Source organism: Acanthisitta chloris, unplaced genomic scaffold (genome assembly GCF_000695815.1).
Source record: "Acanthisitta chloris isolate BGI_N310 unplaced genomic scaffold, ASM69581v1 scaffold12061, whole genome shotgun sequence".
Taxonomy (NCBI): domain Eukaryota; kingdom Metazoa; phylum Chordata; class Aves; order Passeriformes; family Acanthisittidae; genus Acanthisitta; species Acanthisitta chloris.
The window spans coordinates 12,187-35,928 of NW_008655505.1; the positions used below are offsets into that span (position 1 = coordinate 12,187).

At 37.3% G+C, this 23,742-nt stretch overlaps 1 protein-coding gene across 1 annotated transcript; it reads left to right on the forward strand.

Moving 5' to 3' along the window:
• Positions 1 to 2,604: 2,604 nt before the first annotated feature.
• LOC103810998 (consortin-like) lies at positions 2,605 to 21,514 on the forward strand (the record flags this gene model as incomplete). Its single annotated transcript, XM_009083930.1, has 7 exons — positions 2,605 to 3,040; positions 9,643 to 9,848; positions 15,533 to 15,563; positions 18,076 to 18,162; positions 18,628 to 18,742; positions 21,229 to 21,250; positions 21,418 to 21,514. Coding segments are annotated over exons 1-7 (946 nt in total), but the record flags the coding sequence as incomplete, so codon positions are not given.
• Between the last annotated feature and the right edge of the window lie 2,228 nt (positions 21,515 to 23,742).

The window sequence follows — 23,742 nt, forward strand, 5'->3', positions numbered from 1 at the left end:
TGCATAATCTAATAGGAAACACCTTGTTCAAATGCATTCATATTCCTGTTTCCCTGTGCTGGCTGTTGAAAGGATGAACTGTTGTCTCCGGGTAGAAGCAAGAGACTGGTGGTAGGACATCCTGATATTTAACTATTGCTGTTGAAACTAATTCCTCATTGGGTTTGGGCAATTTTCTTCAACCTCTTTTGTTTGATGCATAATTTAATCTATGAGCTGGGAAGGGCAACAGTAGTTATTATTTCATGTGGTAGGAAGAGTAAGACGTGAACCTTTCAAGCTTAACATTGTGTTTGGGATTTTTAAAAAATGCTTTAGAACAGTTGTCATCAATAAATCAACATAACTATAGTGTGGGTGTCTGTAATATCTACTAGTTCTGATTATTTCTGATCTGATTAAAGTTCTGTCCTCATCTTAACCTTTCATTTTGCATTTAATTCTCTGAGAGAAAATGGCTTGATTAAAGAGCATTCCTCTACAGAACAGATGCATTCTCTGGATATGTCTCCTCTAGAGTTCCCTTCTTTGTCTTTCTGGTGCTCAGGGAAAACCAGTTATCTTGTGTGGCTGCCAAAGGAAAATGTAACTTGCATCTCTAATGTGCAATTCATTATTCTTCTAGACTGGGATAGAATATTTCCATTGGAAGAGACCTACAGTGATCACCATGTTCAGCTGCCGAAACAATTCAGGGCTGATCAAACATTAAAGGCTGTTAAGGCCGTTGTCCAAATGCCTCTTAAACACTGACAGGCTTGGGGCATTGACCACCTCTCTACAGTGCCAGTTCCAGTGTTTGATGACTCTCAGTAAAGAAATGCTTCCTAATGTCCAGTCTAAACCTGTCCTGGTGCAATTTACATGTTACAGTATAGTTATTTGTTAGACTGGTATGGCTAGAAATGGTTAGGAAGTTCTTCAGGTTGGAAGCAGAGATGGTGTTGTCCTGGATGGTGCTGACTTCTGCTTTTGTGTTGCTCGGCTGGTGATGGCTTGTTGCCCTCTGCATGCTTCCCTGGAACTCTTCACTGTCTGTTTAATCTAGCCTGTACTTAGTATGTTTGTCTGAGAGGATGTTACTGGAGACAGTGTCAAAAGCCTTAGCAGAGTCACAGTACACAGCATCCGTTAGTCTCCCTCCTCTGCTGAGATAGTCACTTCTTTCTAGAAACCTGTCAAATTGGTTAAGCACCACTTATCCATCGTAAGTCCATGTTGACTTCTCTAGATGACCTCCTTATCCTTTGTACGTTTGAAAATGGTTTCTGGGATAACTTGCAGTATCACCTACCAAGGACTGATGTGAGGCAGAGCAGCCTGTAGCTCCCTGAATCCTCCTCCTTCTCCCTCTCTAAGATAGGAGTGATGTTTCCTTTTTTTTTTTTTTTTTAGCAAAGGTTGTGGAAGAATAATTTGAACAAGAATCTTAACATGTTTCTATATATGAAGGAAAACCTACTTATTCTCTATGACTTCTTTTCCTCATTTTCTGCAATTTCTTCTAGCAAGTAAAATGAAACATTAGCTTGCCTATTTAGCCAGTGTGTATTTCTTTTACTTCAATGGTTTATGCTAGGGCAGAAGACTGAAGAAAGCTTGGTGAAGACAGGTATCCTAAAATGCTTTTTCATTCAAAGGAAAGTATAGGAAGCTGCTGTAGGAGGCTTGTCTGGGCCCTTCAGTAGTACAAATGTGCATGCTGATTTTTGGGTTCACTGTTTAAAACGTGAGCTAAATCTAGTGAGATGTACATAAAGGGGCTGTATTTCAAGTTTGTGGTTGCTAGTGAAACCAGCAGTATTGCCATGCTTAGAAAGGTGAAAGACAGGAACTGCTACAGTAACAGTCCTGTGCAAGTAGCCTGTGGCTCTTCTGCAAAGTTACCCTCTTTGTTCACATGAATGTGTCTAATTGCAGCATTGATTAGAGTTGCATATTCACAAAAAGAGAAAATTGACTCCTGCGGAGAGTAGGTGGGGAATTAGATTTTTTGTTAACAAACCGTCTGCTTCTCTGTCTAGTGAAGACATGTTGAATGTTTTCTTGAAAACAATTGACTACTTGAGTCAATAAACAGGTTTTACTTGTATCTAGTTCGTGTAAGAAGGTTAATCTATCTGCAGGTTTGATCTGATGCCATCACTGACAGAATTAAAAGTTGTTCTACTTTTATTCTTCCCTGGTTTATTTTTATTTCAGGCGAACTATGATCTTACGTGACAAGAATGCTTTTGTTTTAGCCCTGGATTTAAAGGGGGAGGGGGTGGTGTGGGGTGGTTTCTGTTTATCTTTTTGTTTTTCTCATTACCTCAGCTGTAACACTGTGAGTACTGCTGTAAAGATCAGCTGTGGTAGTGGTCAGGTAACTGGAACCAAATATAATTGGAAAAAAATACTAGTTTATAGATTTTTTTGGTATGCAAATATCCTTTGCTTCAAGACTTTAAAAGGGTCAATGCATTACTGTAGGAAAGAAATTCCCCGGTCTTTCAAGCTGTATCACTTGGCAAATGTGATTCTTTATTGTCTGCCATTGGCTGAGGTTATTTTTCTGTTGTAATGTACTATTATAAATGCTTCTTTTGGTTTTATACTTTAGGTCTAAAAATATCTGGACGGACATTAAGTGGTTCAACAAGTAACGCTCTGATGGATGACAGAGAATTTCCACCAAATGATCTGCAAATAGACTCAAAGGACAGTCTTTCTGCTAACTGTAGGGTAGAAAGTTTGGCATCTCATTTGATCCCTTCAGCTGATGAAAATGAAAATCAACTTGACAGTGATGGGAATGAAGTTCTGACCACTAGTAGCTTTACTATGGGACGCCAGGATAAAGGTGAACAGGATAGCATCAATAATAATGAGAATATGGACAGTGGAGACTATGTCCCAAGCTGTAAGGAAAGTGAGACTGAGAGGACATCTGTAAATGTCCATATGGACCCCCAGCTGGAGGAAAAGCCTATTACAGAAAAACAGCCAGGTGGAAAAAGAAGTCCAAGAAGCAAAAGAAGCTCCAGTAAAAAATCTAAAGGTATTTCATTTAAAAAGTTTTTGTTCTGTTTACTTGAAAAAACAATGCTGTGGTTTTAATCTGTGAGCTAATAAGAAAAATATATTTTAATTGTCATACTAAGTATTTTTAATATTTCACTAAAGGTTTGGTGGGTTTTGGTTTGTTTTTCTGGTTTCTTTTTTCCAGAACTGTTAGTCCTCAATCAGATTCAGCTCTAGATGTTTTCACCTTTATTTAAACAGTTGCTATGTAGCAAATGCAACACATCAGGTAAACACGAGTAGAGGGAGGTACACAGTTTCAGTATGGAAATTGGGCTGACTTCCAAATCAGAATAGACAGAAATTCAGGTAGTGTGGTTTTGTTTGTTTGAACATTGTGATCAAATGCAAGCTTTTGGTATCTTGATCCTGTATCAAGACTTGAAATCTTGTTATGAGTACCAAATAGTTTGATCTTGGCATGCTGTTGTCAAAATTTACTTACATCTTCATAGCTTAACAGATAGTTCTACGATGTGTGTTTTGGGTAATGAACTGTTAAAAAATGTGTACCTATCCATTTTTGGTGTTAATTTTTCTTTAGGTCTTTTGGATATGAATTGGATAAGGAAAATGTAATGTTTATTACATGTTCTTACTTGAGATCCTTCTTCCCTTTTTGAAGAAGGATGATTTGCTCTAACACAGTATGTTGTTATATTAGGTTTTTGCCATACATCCTAAAGCTTATGTGTTCTAGTGCTCTAACTATATTAATTAAAATCAGTGTGTTTCATGCATAGGTTTCTTTGAAACGTACTTAGGACAACTGATTGACACCTGCTTTTTTGATGCATTTTAAAATATATATTTTTAAAATACTATTTTCCTCATAAATGTAAAGTCTCTTATGGCATAGTCTGAAAACTGGTTATTATAAGGGATTACAAAATAGGTAAAGATGGGAAAGAAAGAAGCCTTGCATTCCATATCTTGTACATATAGGCAAATTTTATTTTATTTTATAGTAGAGATACGAACATCCTGAAATCAGTCATTATAGGGAGAATGAGTTCTCAATAACTTTTTGCATAAGTGTATATTTCATCTTTAGATTTAATATTTAAGAATAGAAGAAATTAATTAAAACAACACAGTCCTTTCTGTGATGGGAGTAACAAAGAACAAGTTCATGAAAAGTAATAGACATGTGGACAGAGATACAGCAAGAGGATGAAGAGGAAAAAATTCACCTAAACACTGAAAGCTAAACTTTGCTTGTCTTCTCTTTCTATCAGTTTGTGGTTTTGTTGATGAAAGCAATGAAGTCATGCAGAAGTACTGCAAAATGAGCTGTCCACAGTAGATGGAAGCTTTAAGGCAAAACGCAGAATTCTGAATTAATAGAAAATTTGAGAGAAAAAATCGAGTAATGTAAAATACCACAACAGAGAACATCCTGCCTGCAAAACTCGTAAGAGTTTTCCTGTGTTCTTATGAACAAACTGTTACTACCTTATCAGTCAAGAACCTTGATTGCTATAGATATAAGTATCTAAGTATAAAATTGCATTATGTCTCCCATTGTTTATGGGCTAATATACATCTGGCTTTATGGTTACTCTCATACGCTGGTTCTTCTGTTTTCACACAATGCAGTGATTGTGTCACAATTTCTTCATGTTGCCTTTATTTTAGTGACAATCTTAATTTGATTTTTAATACCAGATATTTAAAATTATTCCTGAGTATCCCTCTACATGAAAGAACCAAACTAGCTTTCTTGTCTTTATGAGAACTCAGAGCTAAAAGAGAGGAATAATCAAACCAGAGTGGAGGATCCCTGGGTGGGTGATAGCAGAGTGCCACACGAGCAAGCTGGAATCACAAATTGAATACTTGCATGGCATGTATTACAGTGATTTAAAAAAAAAAATTATTATTTTTAACTATTGAGAAATCATGGATGAGTTACCTTGACTCATAGCTAAAGAATAGATTTATGAATCTTCTGCTTCCCTATAAGCAAACCTGTTAGTGTTACTATTCTGGAAAAGATGACATTTGACTTAAAAAGCATGTTTATATTCCTTCTCTTGCTAGTGACTAAAGCAATGAACGTGGAATTTGGAAAATTATATTTTACTTATTTTTGCTTGCTTGGGACTTGCTTAGCAGAAGATTGGTTATCATTAGAGAAGCCAATCTTTTGCTCTTGACATGTTTTTAGAAGAAAGAGCAAGTACATGCACTTGCAATGTGTTTGAAACCCCTAAATATTTGCTTATAAAGCATATACAGTTAGAAGTTTGTTTATTGTCTTTCTGTATATTCTTGGAATGTGTTGGAGCTGGAATTATCCTGGGTCCTGCTATCAGTAGACCACAGTGCAAGATTGACAATCACTGTATCTGGTTGAAGATTCACCTGGTTCAGTATTCTTCCCTGACAGTGGCCTGTAGAGGATGTGTAGGTGAGAGGACAGGGACAAGGCAAAGATGTAGTGATTTGTTCACATGTTCTGCTTGCCATCTGCAATTATCCATTCAGGGCTTTTCCAAGCAATAATTGATATACTGGAATGGCTTAGAGTGAATTTTTGTCACCTGCCTTACATTTTTTGCATCCATTTCTGTGTCCTAGAATAAGTAGTTTCAAGATTTCATCTATGTGTTGTTTGAATAAGCTCCTCCTTTTAGCTTTCTTGATGCTGCAGTAGACTTATTAGAGTGAATCGACAAATCTATAGCTTTTAGATCCCATATTTTTCCTCACATTCTTTTGGTAGAGTAGTCATAGTTTTGAATGCACTGTGATTGTATGTTTAAGGAGGACTGGTGATCAAGGAAGTGACGTAAATTTAAATTGAAGAATTTAAACTTTGGTGATTATTCATACTGTGATTCCTTGTAATGAATCGTACTAACTTTAGTGCGGTACAGATAGTGATTCATGAAGTGTCATCTGCTTCAATGTATTTTTGTAAATGTGGACTTCAGATTATCCCTGTTCTCTGAAAACAAGTTCATCTTGTTTCAAAGGGTCAGGCCTGGCGTAACTGGTAACTTAATGTTGTAAAATCAGTGTGTAATTCCTTGGGTTTGTGTAGTATGGTAACTTACACTTAATCTTTTTTCCCTAAATTAGATTCTGCAATGTATGCTTTTCATGTAAATTATTCAACTTATTTCTTAAAGCAACTTGAAGGTGGAGGAAGAGAGGAAGTGGAGTGATTGCAATGGATTTGGTGTTGAAACAAATGAGATATTGGAATGTAAACTAGTCAAATTGTATGAAAATTCAAGCAATGTTGTTTTATTTAGGGTCCTGTGCCACATGAAACAAGATTTTGAGCCTGCTCAGTGAAAGTTAGATCTTTACCACCAACACTTTCACTTTTGTCTTAAAATCTCTTCTCTTAAAAATCAATGGTTTTTAAATACTTGCTCATATTTTTTTAAAATTTTTTTAGCTGTTCTTGAATGAGTCAGTCTGAACCAGCTTTCTGGTATTGAGTACCAAAGAATGTTTAAAAAAAGAGATTGCCATATGTTTTCTGTACTAGAAACTTCTGTTACTGGTGACTTAAGCTAGTGCTACTGAATGTGAACATTAAAGCTCTATTAAAAAACAGGACAACATCTGTAATTTTATTTTGATAGCAAATGCCTCATACTTGCACCTCTGACTCATTCTCAGGCAGGTGGCAAGAGCATCTTATTTTCATAGACTTGCAGTACTGATGAAGAAAAGAAGCTGAGACATCAGAAAATGTGTTGATTTTTTCTATTCACAAGGTCTGTCAAAATTTGATCTTTTTGCAAATATGAGGCTGCTTCTGTGACCTCTTAGGGAAATTGTGAGAAAGTTTGCTTCTCCCAAGTTCCTAGGAAACATTGGCACACCCACCTGGGCATAGAAGATGTAAGCTGAAACATCTGTGAGTCTGACAGAACAGAAACTTGAACTCAGCTCTCTGCCATGTGCCTAGAGAGTGTTCTGGCCATTGATGTCTTGCGTGTCTTTTCACATACATTTTCATAAAGGCTTTGGTGCCATTCTAGAATGGAATAAATATCAGTGCTTTACAAAGTGGAAAATCCTAATACTTCCTTCTTAAAATATCACAAATATATGTAAAATACCTGTCTTTAGTAAAAAATATTTAATTTGCTTTGGACAGCAATATGATTGATTCCAGGAAAAAGTAGTGTTGTGTGCTGTTTTCAAGAACAGGGAAGAAAAAATAAATAAATATATATCTTAGCCCATCACACCTTTGTGATATAATAACAGTACTAAGTGTTACAATAAAAGTTATTGGTTTTAGTGCTACTAAGGCACAAATGTTGTCTTGGGTTAAAACTCAAACAAGGTGGAATTAACCTGAATGGCTGTAAGGCCTTGCTTTCAGAACCAGGGAAGTAATTTGAGGGTAGAATTTGATTCCAAGTGAGTGGCAGCTCAACTAAATGAAGAATAATAAGCAGTTTATGTGTTAGCAACATTACCACAGTAACATTAAAATGAAGGGTTTTCATGATAGTTGCTACTGACCATGTTTCAGTCAACGTTCATGTTTTGATATGACAGGTGGTTATTAACTGCTTAATAAAGTGCAGTTTGAAATGACATTTGGTTTCTTTGCTTGTTTTTCTGAGAGAAAAGGTTTGCCAGAACACGTGGACCACTTTTCTGGTTTCGTGATCCTGTGCTGTACAGGAAGCTGTTCTCAAAGACAGCCTTAATTCCACCTCTAGAAATATTTTCTGGTCTGTGTCTTGCATCCAGCTCTGTCTCTTGTTGCTTTTGGTGCACAGCGAGCCCAAATAAATACCGGAATATCAGAGATGTGTGTTAATATTGAAAAAGCAATGTTAAGTTACACCCATGTTTTCTCTGGCAGTAAGCCCTGTGAAAACAGCCACCCACAGAGATTATTGGTACTTCTGACCTGGGTAGTTTATTTAATAATGAGTTTAACCAGAAGTAAAATGGTGGAGCCTTCGGTGGACAAGCTAATGCCTTTCTTACGCGCCAGGTCTTAAACCTGAATCATCACTGTAGGGTTTCAGTTGTGATGAACACAAGGAGGTCTGAAACTTGAGTGCCCAAGCTGCAGAGACAAAGTTACTTGAAACAGTGCTGCTACCTGTCCTGCTTTTAAATGAGAACATGATTTGCAGAAAATGGGTGTAGCTGGGCAGCAATAACATACTCATCATAACTTGAGTGTATAAAGGTTTATTGTGCATATTTTAGTGTCCAAATTCTCTAAATTGTTTAAAAATATTAGGGGATTTTTTAAGTTCATTCCTATGTAAAGGTATCAAATTCAGTGTTGTTGGGGGGGGCAAGTTCATTAATTGGTGGAATCAGCTGTAGTTTTCTGGTTACTCCTAAGACTGTGTTACAGGAAGCTATAATTTATTGCTTTTATTCTCCGATCTTCATGAGAAACTGGTCTTGTCAGTATACAGGTAGTTGATTTCTCCCACCACTGCTGTCACAACTCTTCACTTCTTCCCCAATCTCTTTTAACATTTTCCCATAACTATCATATTTACAACCAGCAATAGAATACAAATATTGCATTTCTAACAGTAAAATGTGGGATTTGCACCCAGAAAGTTTCTCCTGTATTATTTTTACAGTGTTATGCTTTACATTATTCTTTGTATCTCATCCACTTGAATGTCTGACTTTTTTGACTTCTATGAAATTGGAGACAGGTAACAGTGAACTGCCCAGGAATGTACCATGGAGAACCTAGTTTTCTATCTAGCAAGAAGTTCTGGAATCTAAATTTAGTTTACACATCCCTGTGTCATTGTTACCAACATAGATCAGCACTGCTGACTCAGTCTCTGGACTCTCAAATAAACTATCCAACTATCTAGAGGGGTCTTCCTTTTCACTCAGCAGGACAGTCCCCCTAGACATCTTTCCCCCATGATAGAATCCCCCACTGTGATCTTCTGCTTCTTTCTATCATTTAAGATCCTGTTGTCACTGTGAGGAGTCACCATATTATCATCTAAAGAACAGGAACAAATTTAATTGCCCTTCATTCCTTGTGTCTGTCCTCACAATGTCTCCTTATACAAGGTCCTTGGCAGGAGTGATTAGACAAACTGGGAGCCTCATTCACTCTGTCCTCACCTGCTCTTTTGCCCTTTTTGAGCAAAAACGTGTTGCAAACAACTCTGCTTTCTATCTCTGCTTTACTACAAATAAGGCTTAACATAGAAATTTGGCCACTTGGACCGAAGTATTCAATCTTTTAGCTGAAAATGTAACACCGGTCACAACACTTTTTCTTTTAAGTCATTCTGGTCTCTTACTAATAACTTTGGTAAACACCTTTGGTCTGAGTGTTTTGGGGTTTTTTCCCCCTAAGTTAAAGCAGGGTCCCCCAGTTAGAAGTGTACAAAAATACCTGATGTATATTACTGTGTTTTTTTCAGATAGGTGAGACAGACCTACCACAACTAATTTTGACAAGGCTGGTATTTTGTTTACTTGCAGGGATGTTAAAGATACTAGGGTTTAATTCATAGCTTTTATGTTGAAATTTCCTAAAAAAGCAACTTGATGTATTTTTTTGAATCCTAACATAAGTACTTATTCTTTTTAAAGGAGTTTCTACAGTGGGAATCACAGCAATCAAGGAGGAAAATGCTCTTATTACAGATACAGATTATGTGCAGGCTGAAAGTGCTGTTGAAGCAAAGGAAAACTTTCACTCAAAAGAACAAAAACAAATGTTACAGTCTCTTTTCTCTTTGCTCCGTGAAGAGGTTGAGCAGATGGATTCCAAGGTACTGCCCCTGTGTCTCCATCAGGTATGTCGTATGATTCTGGCCTGCTGCACCCAATTTTGGTTGTATTTGAGACCTTTATTCATTAGGAAATATGCATAAATGCAGAATATGTCAATACTCGTATCTGAACAGGATGTTTTGTTACATAACAGATGGTTAAGGGAAATATCCCCTCTAAAGTCTTCTAGTATTTGTTAAACTATAAATTGCCTTAAAATGTATTGCAGTTAAGTGAAACTTAAGGGTGGGTTTTCTAATTCCTTAAATGGTGAAATTCTAGTTTGGCAGGAAGATTTAGGAAAATCACTCTTCAATATCCCTTAAATATAGAATTATAGAATCATAAGGATTGAATGAGACCTCTGAGATCGTCAAGTCCAACCGTTAACCTGCCACTCTGCTGTAGCCCTTAAACAGTGCCAGATCCAGATACCTCTTGGTATGAGGTAGTGACTCCACCACCTACCTGGGCAACCTATTCCAGTGCCTGACCACCCTAACAGGGAAAAAAAGTTGTCCTAACATACAGCCTCAATCTCCCGTCTCAGCTTATAGCTGTTCCCTCTAGTCCTCTCACTGCAGGCGTGGTAGAAGAGATCATCCCCCACCTCTCTACAACCTCCTTTCAAGTAGTTGTAGATAGCAATAAGGTCATCCCTGAGCTGCTTCTTCTTAAGGCTACACAAACCCAACCCAGCTCGCCCTTCCTCATACAGCATGTTCTGCACCTTTTATGAGCCTCGTTGCCCTTTGCTGGACTCGCTCCACCTCAATGTCCTTTTCAAAGTGAGGGGCCCAAAACTGAACACAGTACTCAAGGTGTGGCCTCACCAATGCCAAGTACAGGGGGATGGATGATCACTTCCCCAGTCATGCTGACCACACTATTTTTGATACAGATCAAGGTGCCATAGGCCACCTTCTGCACCTTTTATGAGCCTCGTTGCCCTTTGCTGGACTCGCTCCACCTCAATGTCCTTTTCAAAGTGAGGGGCCCAAAACTGAACACAGTACTCAAGGTGTGGCCTCACCAATGCCAAGTACAGGGGGATGGATGATCACTTCCCCAGTCATGCTGACCACACTATTTTTGATACAGATCAAGGTGCCATAGGCCACCTTGGCCACCTGTGCACACTGTTGGCTCATATTGAGTGGACTGTCCACCAGCACTCCCAAGTTCTTTTCTGACAAACAACACTCGAGCCACTCTTCTCCAGCCTGTAGTGCTGCATGGGGTGGTTGTGTTCCAAGTGCAGGACCTGGAACTTCACCATATTGAACCTCATGCCCACTGATCAAGTCTGTCCAGGTGTCTCTGTAGAGCTTTCCTACCCTCAGGCAGATTGACGCTCCCTCTGAACCTAGTGTTGTCTGCAGATTTACTGAGGGTGCACTCAATCCCCATGTCCAGATCATCAGTAAAGATGTTAAACAGGGTTGGCCCAAATACTGAGCCCTGGGGAACACCACTAGTGACCAGCCCCAATTGTATTTAGCTCCATCAACCACAACTCTCTGGGCCCAGCAAACCAGGCAGGATGGTTTGTAAGACACCAGTATAGGTGCAAGACAGCAGATATCTAAATAGCATTTTAAATCTAGAATTGTTTTGCAGACTTCCTTCTGGCATAAGTTTCATGCATGAATGCTAGGATTCAAGGTTTCTTAGTGTATACCTTTTATATAAGCATAGTTGCCACACCTGCAAGACCAAAGGAAAAACTGGTATGAAAAGTAATCTTTTTTACTAACTGGCCAGTGTGTTGGGGTTTTTTTCTGGAGGTTATGAGGCAGGACAAATGTGTGGATAGGTCTTGATTTAGTATTAATTTATAGTTTAGTTGTGTTAGACTTACAGTGGACTTCTTGTTTGGCTGTGATGTCAAATATGGGCTATATGTGTCTGACTCAGTTTCATTGTCTTTATTTTGGAAGATTGGATGATTGTAATATTTTAAATTTTTAAACTGCAGTGGCACTCCTGCTTTCTTACTCTCTTTGACTCAAATAAGTAACTATATTTGAGAAAGAGATTTCTCTTTAGTATTGCGTATTATAGATAGTTTACATTCGACATAGAATTTGAAATTATTTTTTATAATCTGTGCTTGAGTGAAGATATTTGATACTGTTTCTTAACTTACGTGAAACTTAGCATTAGGGTTAACAATTTGTATTTTTTACCACATCGAATTTGGTAGTCATTGAGGACTCAGTACAAAGCTGTTTTTCGGAAAACAACACACTTAGGACAAAAACTTCAAAGCTTTACAAACATCAGGGAGTGTCATCAAACATGATGGAGGTGAAATCTGTTTGTTCCTTTTTAGATGAGGAAGCCAAGCCCTAAGGGTAACAACCTTTTGAAAGTCATACAGGAACTGTGACAGAACTGAGAGCAGAATCTGCATTTCCAGATTCAAGCATGTACTCAAACACCATCTCTTTTTTCCTAAGAAATATGAAGCATTTTGAATGGAGTGTTTGAAAGAAAGCTAATGGAGCTTACAAGGATCATAGCATGCTTTTTAACTGGGGGGGGGAAATATTTAAATCTAGCATTTGTGGAAAGTGAGTCTGTTAGGAATTTTTTTTTCATTTTCTATTGAATTAACCTGTCATCTGCAGTCTTCTTTTTTTTTCAGATTGCTAATACAGCCTGCCAGTAACTTTCTTTTATGCCAGTTCTAGCAAATACTCTTCTATCACATTCTCTTTTTATTCTATATAAGAAAATTCAGTGTAAATTCAAGAGCTGTGTCAGATGTTCTGGAGTATTATAAATCCACGTTGTTAGTGGGAAGTGTGTACTGAATATTTAAAGGTTGTAGGATGTTAGAAGTTGTTCTGAGGGTTAACTTCTAATTAAATTAGGATGTGATTTTTTTCTTGTCTTGAATGGGATTCATGTGATTTGTTTAGCATTTGCTACAGAATCTAAGAAGTATTTATATATAAGGCATAGATACAGAGCTGTGGCAGCTCCAGAAATCCATAGGAGACTACTGTGGATGGCAGACAAAATGTGCAAATAAAGAAGCTTAGAAGTTACTCAGCAATTCTCTTTTGAAGGTCCTGGGCTCAGAATGGACTAGTGATTAGTAATAAAGCTGAGAGCCAGGAAAATACAATTTATAATCTAGACTCCTCTATCAAGTCACTGTCATTTTTGAGCAATCATCCTTAAACTTTTACAAAAGTGCTTACTTATTAAGCCCTTCATATTTTGAGTACCTAAATTGATATGTCCCAAGGATTTTGAGAGTGAATTTCTGTGTGCTCCCGTAGAAGTAATTGGATTATCATCTGTGAGGTGCCTCAACCTGAGTGTTCTGGCTTCAGGATACCTGCAATTACCAAACACATTTTGCAAGTGTGGCCCTTGCCTCAGCATGCATGGCGAATAGGAAACCTGCCAACACTGTCCCTGAAGGCTCATTAGTTGCTGCTTGTAAAGGTCACTGATAGGGTAGAGTTCTGTGGAACAAAATATTTCTACTTCTGAGGTTTGTTTCTTCTATTTTATTGCATTTACAAACAAAGCTGTCAGTTTTTCTCAGCTTTCTAGGAAAGCCTGCACAGTTTTCTAGCAAGGACACAAAAGTTGCTGTTGCAATGCTCAAAGATTATTTGTCTATGGGGAGAAATTGAATGAAAAATGTTTCGGTTGTCTCTTTAGCATTTCTATACATTGTTACATCTTTTCTTTTCCAGATATCAGCTCTAACGTTTCTGTAATATTCCCCACCAACCACTCAAAGTGAAATTCTGATTCTCATTAAGAACATGTTCATTTTCTGTCTTTGGCTACTTATTTTCTCTGAGCTGATTGCATGGACTCTAGTACAATGGTGCCTTTGCCCTTTTAGTCCAAGAAATAATCCTTTATACCAGTTTTGGAGAAAAAAAGAAAATTAAAAACAATCAACCAACAGCAAAAAGAAAATAAATAAAGTCCTTACCAAAAAACAACCAATGAAAAATAAAAGCACAACACCCCCAATACCTTTACTTGATTAACAGGAAAAGTTCTAACTAGCATATCAACTTCTACATTTTCTGCCACTTGCATACTTGTAATTTTGGCTTTGAAATTGCTGGTTGAAAGCAAAGGCATTACTAAGAAAGAGGATAGTAAATCTGTTTCAGTAGTTTGCAGTTAAAACCTGTAGCTTTGATAGTGCAATAACTTGGCATGCTGGAACACAGTTTTTCTTATGTTTGCATGCCTATATATGCTTAGTGTATACACAGCTTCTCAGTGTGCAAACCCTTGGTGAGCATATATTTACTGTTCTTTTTGCAGTGATCTATTAAAGAGAGTCATTACTCAGCCAGGGGGAAGTTGCTTCTTAAGATACTGCAGCTAGACATCTGGAATGCTTGGGCATAGAGGTCCCTTCCTTCAATTCCGAGCCACTGGCTATGATCGCAGCTGTCACAGCAGCATTTAAAGTCAGTTTACAGATTTTGTTAAACTAGAAGTGCTGGAGACTGACCTAGGTGTTCAAGTATTTTATATGCAGCCTATATTATAGTTTGATTTTCCTAGTCCTCAGTAGCTGCTTTGGAATGATATTCGTTCTCTAAATCAAGTCTCCTTAGCACTTCGAGCTCTAAATGCAACAGGGACTGTTTGCTTACTTCCTGTGTCAACTCCTTTGCATTTCTTTGTTCTGACGTGTCCGTATTAGCTCAACATTCATCTGAGAGAACAAATCTTGAAGAGCTGTTGGGATTTTAGTTTGTTGCTTTTTATTTTCCAATGGTCATCTTTGGCAGAGCTCTCGTATTATAAAAACTTTTTTAATTGTTCTGTTATAAAAATATCAACCGAAGGAGGAAGAGCTGCAGATTTATTGCTCGTCATAACTACAGTGCAAATCAAAGAATGCTCTCTGGCTTAACTGTATGACTTGCTCTGTTGTTGAAGAGCTTCAGATATGAAGATTTTTCATGCAGTAGAGCAGCTTCAGGAAGGGAAGTGGCAGAAGGTTGCTGCAATGGTGTTGCCTGACTTCTGTGGGTGGACCAGGAGTAATACAGAAAAAATTAAGAACTTAACTCGTTTTATGTTTAGCTCATGAATTTCAAATAGTCATATTTTACTCAGAATTTGAAATACTTGTTGTAATTATTTATTGTAAATAGGCTATATACAGGAAAGTCATTGTTACATCCCTGATGCCATGATAGGCAATATTTTTAGTGTCTTCTATCCAAAAACTTTTAATCAGTCAGGAAACCTCCATTTTAACACATTGCAATGCAACGCCCAGGAGTGCTCAGCAATGCTCTTAATTTGGTCAAACATAAGGAAACATTGGTCAGTGACAGAATTAAAACTTTTGAACTCATCTCAGTAGACACAGTACTTGTGTTCTAGGTCATTTCAAAACTTTCTAATATGATAACTAAAAATGTTTCTGAAGTAATTTTTCTTGTAGCAACATAAGACCCAAGTAACATTTGGCCAAATCGATTTGTGTGAGAGGACTTAATATGTCTCTGTTGTTTGTAAATGTTTTTCCTAGAATAGGAATACATGTCTGAACATTCATATTTTAGCCAAACTAAATATGAACCTGCAAACCAGATGTTTAAAATGGTGATAAAAAGTTCACATTACATCCTTACCACTCTCATGAAAATTATAGGTGCCTATAATTTTTCTCTCTTTTTTTTTTTTTTCACTTTCGCAGATAGCAGAGACCTATTTTCAAGAGGAGGAATGTATCCTTTTACATGGTATTAAAATAATGTGACACAAAAAAAAACATAAAAAACAAATGCTTTGCTGTTGACTTACAGGTTGTGGGTCAGGGTTAGAAAGAAGTGAACAACCATAATTTGCCATAAGTGAATAACCATAATTTGCCATAAGTGAATACACAATATGCTGAGCAAATCCTTCTTAATCAGATAACTGGAATATGAGTTAAGTAATAAATTCACTTACAACAGCTGTAATGGTGCCAGCATTAGTAGTTGTGCACAAACAGGGAAGTAAGAAGATATTTTCAAAGAACTTCTGTTTTTATAGGCCAAGTTCTGTTCTAATATTAATAACTGGGAATATGTCCAATCTAGATAAGGTCTGTATTATATTATATCAAATGAGGTGCTGTTATAGTAAGAATAAAGTCGTCACAGCAGTTGATTAGAATATGTACCACAAGTGTCTAGGTTAGAATAAAAATACCAAACACACTGAGCTAAGGGAGATTAGCAACCTGCAAACAATAGCAGTGGTGTTGGACAAATGCTAAGTAGTCCAAATCATATCAGAGTAGTCTGAAACTGTTGTAGGAAAATGGGTAATTGCTTCTGGGAACAGCAAGTTCAGTAGTCCAGTTTATTTTGATTTGTTCCTAGATAATGCAAGTATGTTTGGTCAAAAATTTATAATAGTGGAACTGCTGATAATTACTCTGATATGTTTCAGTCATTGTGAGAGAGAATAATCATATCTTAAAGTGAAATTTTAATTTTAGGAAAGGTGGACTGGTATTTCCTCTTTGCTTTTAAGGGGAAATGAACAGACTATAAAAGGAAGATGCAAGAGTTGGTAAGCCCTTAAGGTATATGTGATTCACTAAGATGCATCATATATTACAGAATTCGTGCATACAGATTACTTCTTTATTATGTAATTTGTTACAAACAAAATACAGCCAATAGGCAATTGTAATGGTGAAATACCAAGGCATGAGAAACCTACCCAAATCATTAATAGCCTGTGGTACAAAACCAGAGAACTAACTGTTGCAATATTATAAAAGCAATGTATGAAATAAAATAAAATATCCATCACTGTCTTAGAAGACTGCAACTTTGTCTTGGTCATCCTAATTCAAAAGCATCCCTCAGAAAATCCAAAATGCACAGCACAAATTAAAGGCATGGAAAAATTCTGAGGTAAATTATGGCTCTGCAGGGGGAAATAGAGTAAATTTAAGAAGCAGGATGGAAAGACTGTTCCCCTTTCATCGAAGCTGCTTTAATTGAAGGGCACTGTATTTAAAGCTGATCAAAGGAAATATTTTTTAATGCAATGTATACCTGATGTGTGGAATTCAACACCACTATATAATACATATTTATGAAGGATATCTCCTCTGTACTTGCAGCCATCGGTTTCCTGAGGTTAATAAAGAACTTACTTGATCATGTTGCACTGTATTAATTATCCATGACAGACATTTTAATTCATCCCATGTGGAACTTCATATTAACAATAATTCAGGGCTTGTTGCTGGGATCCTCTAAGGCTGTCTCTGTGATCTGTAGTTCTGTTTTTAACAACAGATTTCTTGAGGGCAGGGAATATTCTTTCCATTCATATTGTTGTTCATAAGCCATGCCACATATATGTTGCATGAGGTTAACAAAACTAACAAGTACTTGTGTTTTTGCCATAATTACTCCATTATTTTAATTAGCATGAATAATGGAAAGTGGTTTTTCTGTATTACTAAGAACCTCATTCACTGTATTTCTGTCCTTATTGTAACTTTCAAATAGCTGGTAAAACAGCTTTAAACAGCACAACTAACAACTCGGGCTGGGTGGAACTAGAATCACCCTATTACAAAATACGTATCAGTACACCTGTGTGACTATATTGATAACCCCAAGGGAGGGGAAACAGTTCTCCATATGGAAGAAAAGTAAGCAGAATCATCAGGATGACAAAAGGTAAACTCAGCTGTCCAGCAGTTTTGTATAGAAAGGTTGAAAAGGGTATTTTTCAAAAGTTTAAGAAGTTTTTTTAATGCTGTCTTCAGCTGGTCAGTAGAAAGGAGCATATTTTCAGTTTGTCATGGTTATGGGCATATAATTGTATTTCTTGAGAGATACATGCTGGTATTTGTACTTGTTTTGCTTTTCATTTCCCAGAGATTTCATTTTCTGGTAAGAGCTACAGCATAAAAACATTTTGCTCATTTCTTTTCTAGCAAAACCTTTATTGGCTTCTAAGGCACATGGGAAGAAGTAGCTGCTGAAACAAATAGGATTTGTGTTTTGGGAACTTTTCTCAATTTACTTTTTACCTGCTGTTTTCATGTTTGCTATTTTTTTTCTTTCAGAAATCTGGATGCTAACCATTATTCGTTTTGATTTACTTATTTCAAATTTTAGGTGCATATTTATTGCCCTTTCAAATATGGTGCCAAATATATAAATATAAATAAATCACAACATGGCCACATATGTGTGCATTTTTCTTTAACCTTCCATTCAGATGAGAAGGCAATGAAGTTCATTCAGCTTGAACGATTGTATCATGAGCAGCTGCTTGCAAATCTTTCTTCCATACAGGAGCAGTGGGGTGAGTATTACTCTAACATGCTAGAAAAAAAAAGAGTCAATTTAGTTAATATTTCTAAATAATAGAGTATACGTATTGCCAGCTTTAAAAAGTTACATAGCAAAAACAGCATTATGTCAGAATTTCTCTGTGCTTGTTGTAAGTATTCCTGCTTTAGATTTGTTCACACACATTTCATGGTAAAGATGTAAATAATTTCTAATTCTTTATTCTGTTAATTAAGACTGCGATCCACAGTTGTTTTGAGGTTAATTTTGTGTTAAGGTTGGTGAGTGTGATGTGATGAAAATTAAGTGTGCTGTGAAAGAATAGGATGGTGTTTTGCATAGTCTGATACAAGACTGTAGAGCATACACAGAAAAGTTGTTGATATTTCTGCATTAATTAGTTTCACCTCTGTGTTTTATGTTAAGCAAATACTGCTTGTGTAATGTTTCAAGCAAAAATTACTTTGATTTAATTTAGAAAAGAAATGGAAAACAGCGGTTCCTAGTCCAGTTACAGAACTGAGGAATTCAGCTAAAGAACTGAGCGGTGAAGAGCTGGAAAAGCTTACTAGAGTTTGCTCTTCACATCAACAGTAAGTATAAGAAAATGTTAATACTTTTCCAGTACAAATATGTTAGTGCAGCTGTTGTCTCCTTGCCAGTATAGGTGTCTTAAAATAGTGTCAAAATAAAAGTTGCATCCCACTGGCTTGAATTTGGTGGTGATTCTTGATATGTAACTAAAATGGTTTTGTTACCATTGATTTTCATCATGTTTTAATATGATTTGAGGAATGTGTGGGGACTAGATCTGAACTGTTTTCAGCAAATCATTAGTTTTCCAGAAATGCAGTTTTGAGTTTTAATATTTTCAACCAAAGTGAAAACTGAGTAATGTTGATTTAGGAAGAGAGACTGTAGATCTGATTATGGTGTTCGTGTCTAATACCTACTGTTTTAGTCATTGTTTTGAAATGCAATTGCCCAAAATTTTGGACTTCAGCACCCATATCTACCCTATAGGATTTTATTCCCAAATTTTCCACATTTTAGTATAATTTCCTAATGCTTTTAGTAGTTCTTGCTGTCTTCTGTTAAGTTTGTGTAGGTTGCATCAACATTACGAAGCAGTGATTCCATACTTTCCTAGTGTAGCAGTATCCTGAAAAGTTGTGAAATCTCAGTTTGTACCTGCTTTGCCTGATCCATCAGCCTTCTGGATCAGGGGAACACAGTTTAACACTTCTGGACAGTGCCTGGAGTGGTTTCTTGGGTAGTAACACATACAGGATTGTACCTGTCAGGAGGGAGAAGATCTGTTGTTTCCTGTGTCAATGTCCTGCCTACTGGACATTGATTTTGAGGGACAGATGGAAAAAATTATATGAGCTGCCACTGGAAAGTGATCAGCCAGTGATAATAAGGAAACTAACCACAGTCAAAGGCTGTGAAAAGACCAACCTGTGAAGGGAGAGATGCTCTCAATCAGATGGGGAGAGAGAACTTTTTCAAGTACATTTGCATTGGCTTAGTCAGTGTGGATGTAACAAAAGCCAAAATGCTCCTGTTGTTCACAGAGAGTATGATTTGGTTATCAGATTCTTTTCCTCTGGGTTATGATACCAAAGTTTGAAAACACCCAGGCTGATTGCCAGAACACAGGCAGGGATTGTTTATTTGTGGTCTGAACGCCTTTGGAAGGGAGCCCCTGGAAAGCACACTCCTGTGTTTCTGCAGGAAGAGGGGGCAGGTCTCACACCACAGCTGCATGTTTACACCCACAGCATGTTGCCACTTTTGAATGGGATTCAAAAGTGGGATTGCACTCCCAGTGCCTGCAGGCATCCTCTGCCCGCATCTCCTTGCATGTGACCTTGCAAGCTCACTGAAAGATTAAGATTCAAGTCTATTGCAATTTGTGCTGCAATGAGCAGCACCTCCCTACTATCACCTCGATTGTCACCTTGTTGAGAATAACTCTGCTTTCTCCTTCATTTCAGTTGTGAAATCTCATTCCCTGCTGTGAGAAAGCCTGAAATTTGATAAAAATTGAGGCTTGTGTTCATTTGCCATGATTAGCGCTCTGTACTTAATATTATTACCCTTTCAAACTCTCTAGGCAAAAGCCTATTTGCTTTTATTGTTTCCTATAGGGTTTTTTCCTAAGCCTTAAACTCAATTTATTTTTTAATTAAAATTGCACTTTATTTGTTAATTAATAAACATGCAGGTCTTGGAAAATGTGTTTTGTAATTGAAAGTAATATAACTGTTTCTGATACTCAAGGTTTGCAGCTACACACTGAACATATTTGCTCTTTGAAGATAGTTTTGAGTGTCCCTTACTTGAAGTTTAAATAGTAAAATTTAAAAGTCAATGTAACTTTTAAAAGCTTTTGTTGGAGAGTATGAACATCAGTACTTTTCTCTTGTGTCTCTCTTTTTTTATGTATCTTTAAATAAAATGCTCCACATTTTATCTTTCTTGCTGTATGGAATTCGACTGCAAGACAGATTGTGCATGATAAATCACATTGTGCATGAATCTCTGCACAGTTTGCAAAGTCCACACTGACTATTAGCAGTGCTGATTCACTTGTGAATCCGAGTGGAATCAGTGGGAGCTGCTGTACCTTACACTACCCAGAAAACATGTCCCAGTCTGTGGAAATACATTTTGTGGGTGTTTTCCCATTCCTCAATCTCTGCTATAGTGATCAGTATTTTTAATAGTAGACCTAGCAAATCTTTACATGATTTTTAAAGCTGGTAGAGTTCCTTCTGAGCATAAACTTCTACAGAAATTTGCATTGCTTGGTATGTTGCAGTAAATTTTCTTCAGACTCTTTCTTGATTGGGTGGAGCAATGTTTGGGCTAATAGGTCTTCAGATGACAGTCACACAAGTAGAGATGTGTGCCTGAAAGTATGGTATAGCATTCTGACACTGGTTCCATATAAGAACAGTTCTGTACTAATTGTAGAGCAGAGCAGAGGTTTTGTAAGATATCAATTACATTTGGTATGAAGAATGTTGCTACTAGGTTGTTTAATTTATTCCTTTTTTCTCTCTTGCTGCAGGCCACAGGCATCCAAAAATAAGGTAAGCAGCTGTTTAATTGAATTCTGTTTAGTCAAAGATTGGTAATAAATATATTTTTAATATTATTCAATGAAATCTTTCCAGTTTAGAAACTGTCTGAAGCTTGAATGCCTCAGAAAGTCTTGTTTAATTCCAAAACTTAAAGGAAATATTACCATATTTTACAGCTAGTAGCTGCAGAAAATGCATGGGAAAGTGGTTGTTTGCCTCAGTTATTGGAAACCAAAAGTTTAAAGGAAAGAGAAGCTGCTGCTTTTAAATCAGGTATGTGTGTATGTATGTACCTATGCATATGTTTGTTTTAAATATTATCCTGTAGTGACATATTCCTATAAATGCAATGAAGCTATTTCATTTGAAGCTACAGCATCTGTTGAATTTCCACAGATGTGCAAATGGATTAATTTTTTTTTTCCACAACCGCACAATGGATGCACTACGCAATTTTAATTAGTCATTGAGATTTGGAATTGTAGTTAAAGTAATTCTAGCCTCCATCAAAAAGTCCTAAATGTGCATGCATTTATAGCATCTTACATGAGCTACAGAATTTCATAGAACTAGAGATAAGATACATAATTTGTGTGTATAAAAGACAAGGTAAATCATCTCTCATGACAAATATCCTGAGGTGTGGCAATTCAGTATAGCTAACAGTATTGGTAACTATTTTAAATTGCATGCAGTATACTGATTTTGAGATGCATTATTCTGAAACAGCACAGAAAATTATGAAGCTTTTGGGGGGGATCTTGAGGAGAAACACATGCTTCAGTTAATTGTTTTCAATACACACTTTCAATACACATTTTCCTTTGCTTGCCGTGGGGCAGTGGTTCTTTTGTTTGAGTAGTTTGTTAGAATCCTTGGGTTCTTTTGAAACACAAATTAATGGACTGTTAAACTTGAGACAGAGGGGGAAGCAATATTGGTAGACTACCAGGCTGTGGTTTATCTCTCCCCTCTCTGAGCAAAATGTTTGGGGTTTTGACACATCACAGTCTCCGAAATTGGCCTAAAGTACCTTTCCTCAAAACCAGCTAGAATTTCTCACAAGATGAGCATTGGCATTAAGTGATCCTAGGAGGTCCCTTTCAATCTAAACTATCCTACAAATGTGTATCAGCCAGGATGTTCAGGAGAATCAGGAATTAATGAAGATAAGAGTCACAATTCTCTACATGTGTGGATTCCCCTTCATCCTCTTTTACCATGACCCATATACTGCCTTTTTTCTGTCCTTATTCTTGTAACCCAAGTAAACTCAAAACATTGAAAAGATGAAACAAATGTACTACGGCTCAGAAAGCAGATCAAAAGAACCCAATGCTTTTTATTGGTTGGAAATTCTGTGGTTGGAAGTTTCCATGGAAAAAACTTAGGTGATTACAATTTTTCCCACTGTTTTTTTCCAAGTGGAATAACAAAAGCTTTCTGGAGAGCAGAATTTCTGAACATTTGAAACTTTTGAATTCAGGACCGTTTGTTCTAGTGCTAAAATACTGTAGTACAAGATCTTGACTTAATGTGGAAGGAACTAATGGTGTATGTGGATCATTTCATGCCTTTCTCTTAATGTAAATCTTTTCAAAATGTCATCAAAATCTTTGGGTTCCTGTAAAATGTTGGTTAATTAATAAAGCTATGTCATTGAATAGAAGGCATTTCTGCTGAGAATTTTTCATTAGTGTTAAATACTTTTCATGCAAAGATATGAATATTTCAACCCTAACTCAAGTTTAAATGGTTGAGATTTGCAAAAGATGCTCTTCGCAAGATTAGCACCCTCATGAGGAAGCAATGTGTGGTGTCCTTCAGGGGTTGGTACTGGGACCAGTACTGTTCAACATCTTTGTTGGCAATGTGGACAGTGGGATTGAGTGCACCCTCAGCAAGTTCACTGAGGACACCAAGCTGTGTGGGGCAGTCGACACACTGGAGGGAAGTGACGCAATCCAGAGGGACCTTGACAGACTTTAGAGGTGGAACAGTGCAAACCTCATGAGTTCAGCAGAATGAAGCACAAAGTCCTGCATCTGAGCCATGGCAATCTGAGAAACACCTATAGGTTGGATGGAGAAGTCACTGAGCGCAGGCCTGCAGAGAATGACTTGGGGGTGATGGTCGGTGAGAAATTCAACATGAGCTGGCAGTGTGCACTTGCAGCCCAGAAAGCCAACTGTGTCCTGGGCTGCATCAAAAGGAGTGTGGCCAGCAGGTCGAAGGAGGTGATTCTCCCCCTCTGCTCTTGTGAGACCTCACCTGGAATACTGCATACAGCTCTGGTATTCCCAACGTAAGAAGTACATGGAACTATTAGAGCAAGTCCAGAGGAGGGCCGTGAAGTTGGTAAGAGGACTGGAGCATCTTCTCTGTGAAGACAGGCTGAGAAAGTTGGGGCTTCCTGAAGAAGGTTGTGTGGAGACCTCACAGCAGCATTCCAGTATCTGAAGAGAGCCTACAGGAAAGCAGGAGAGGGACTCTTTGTTAGG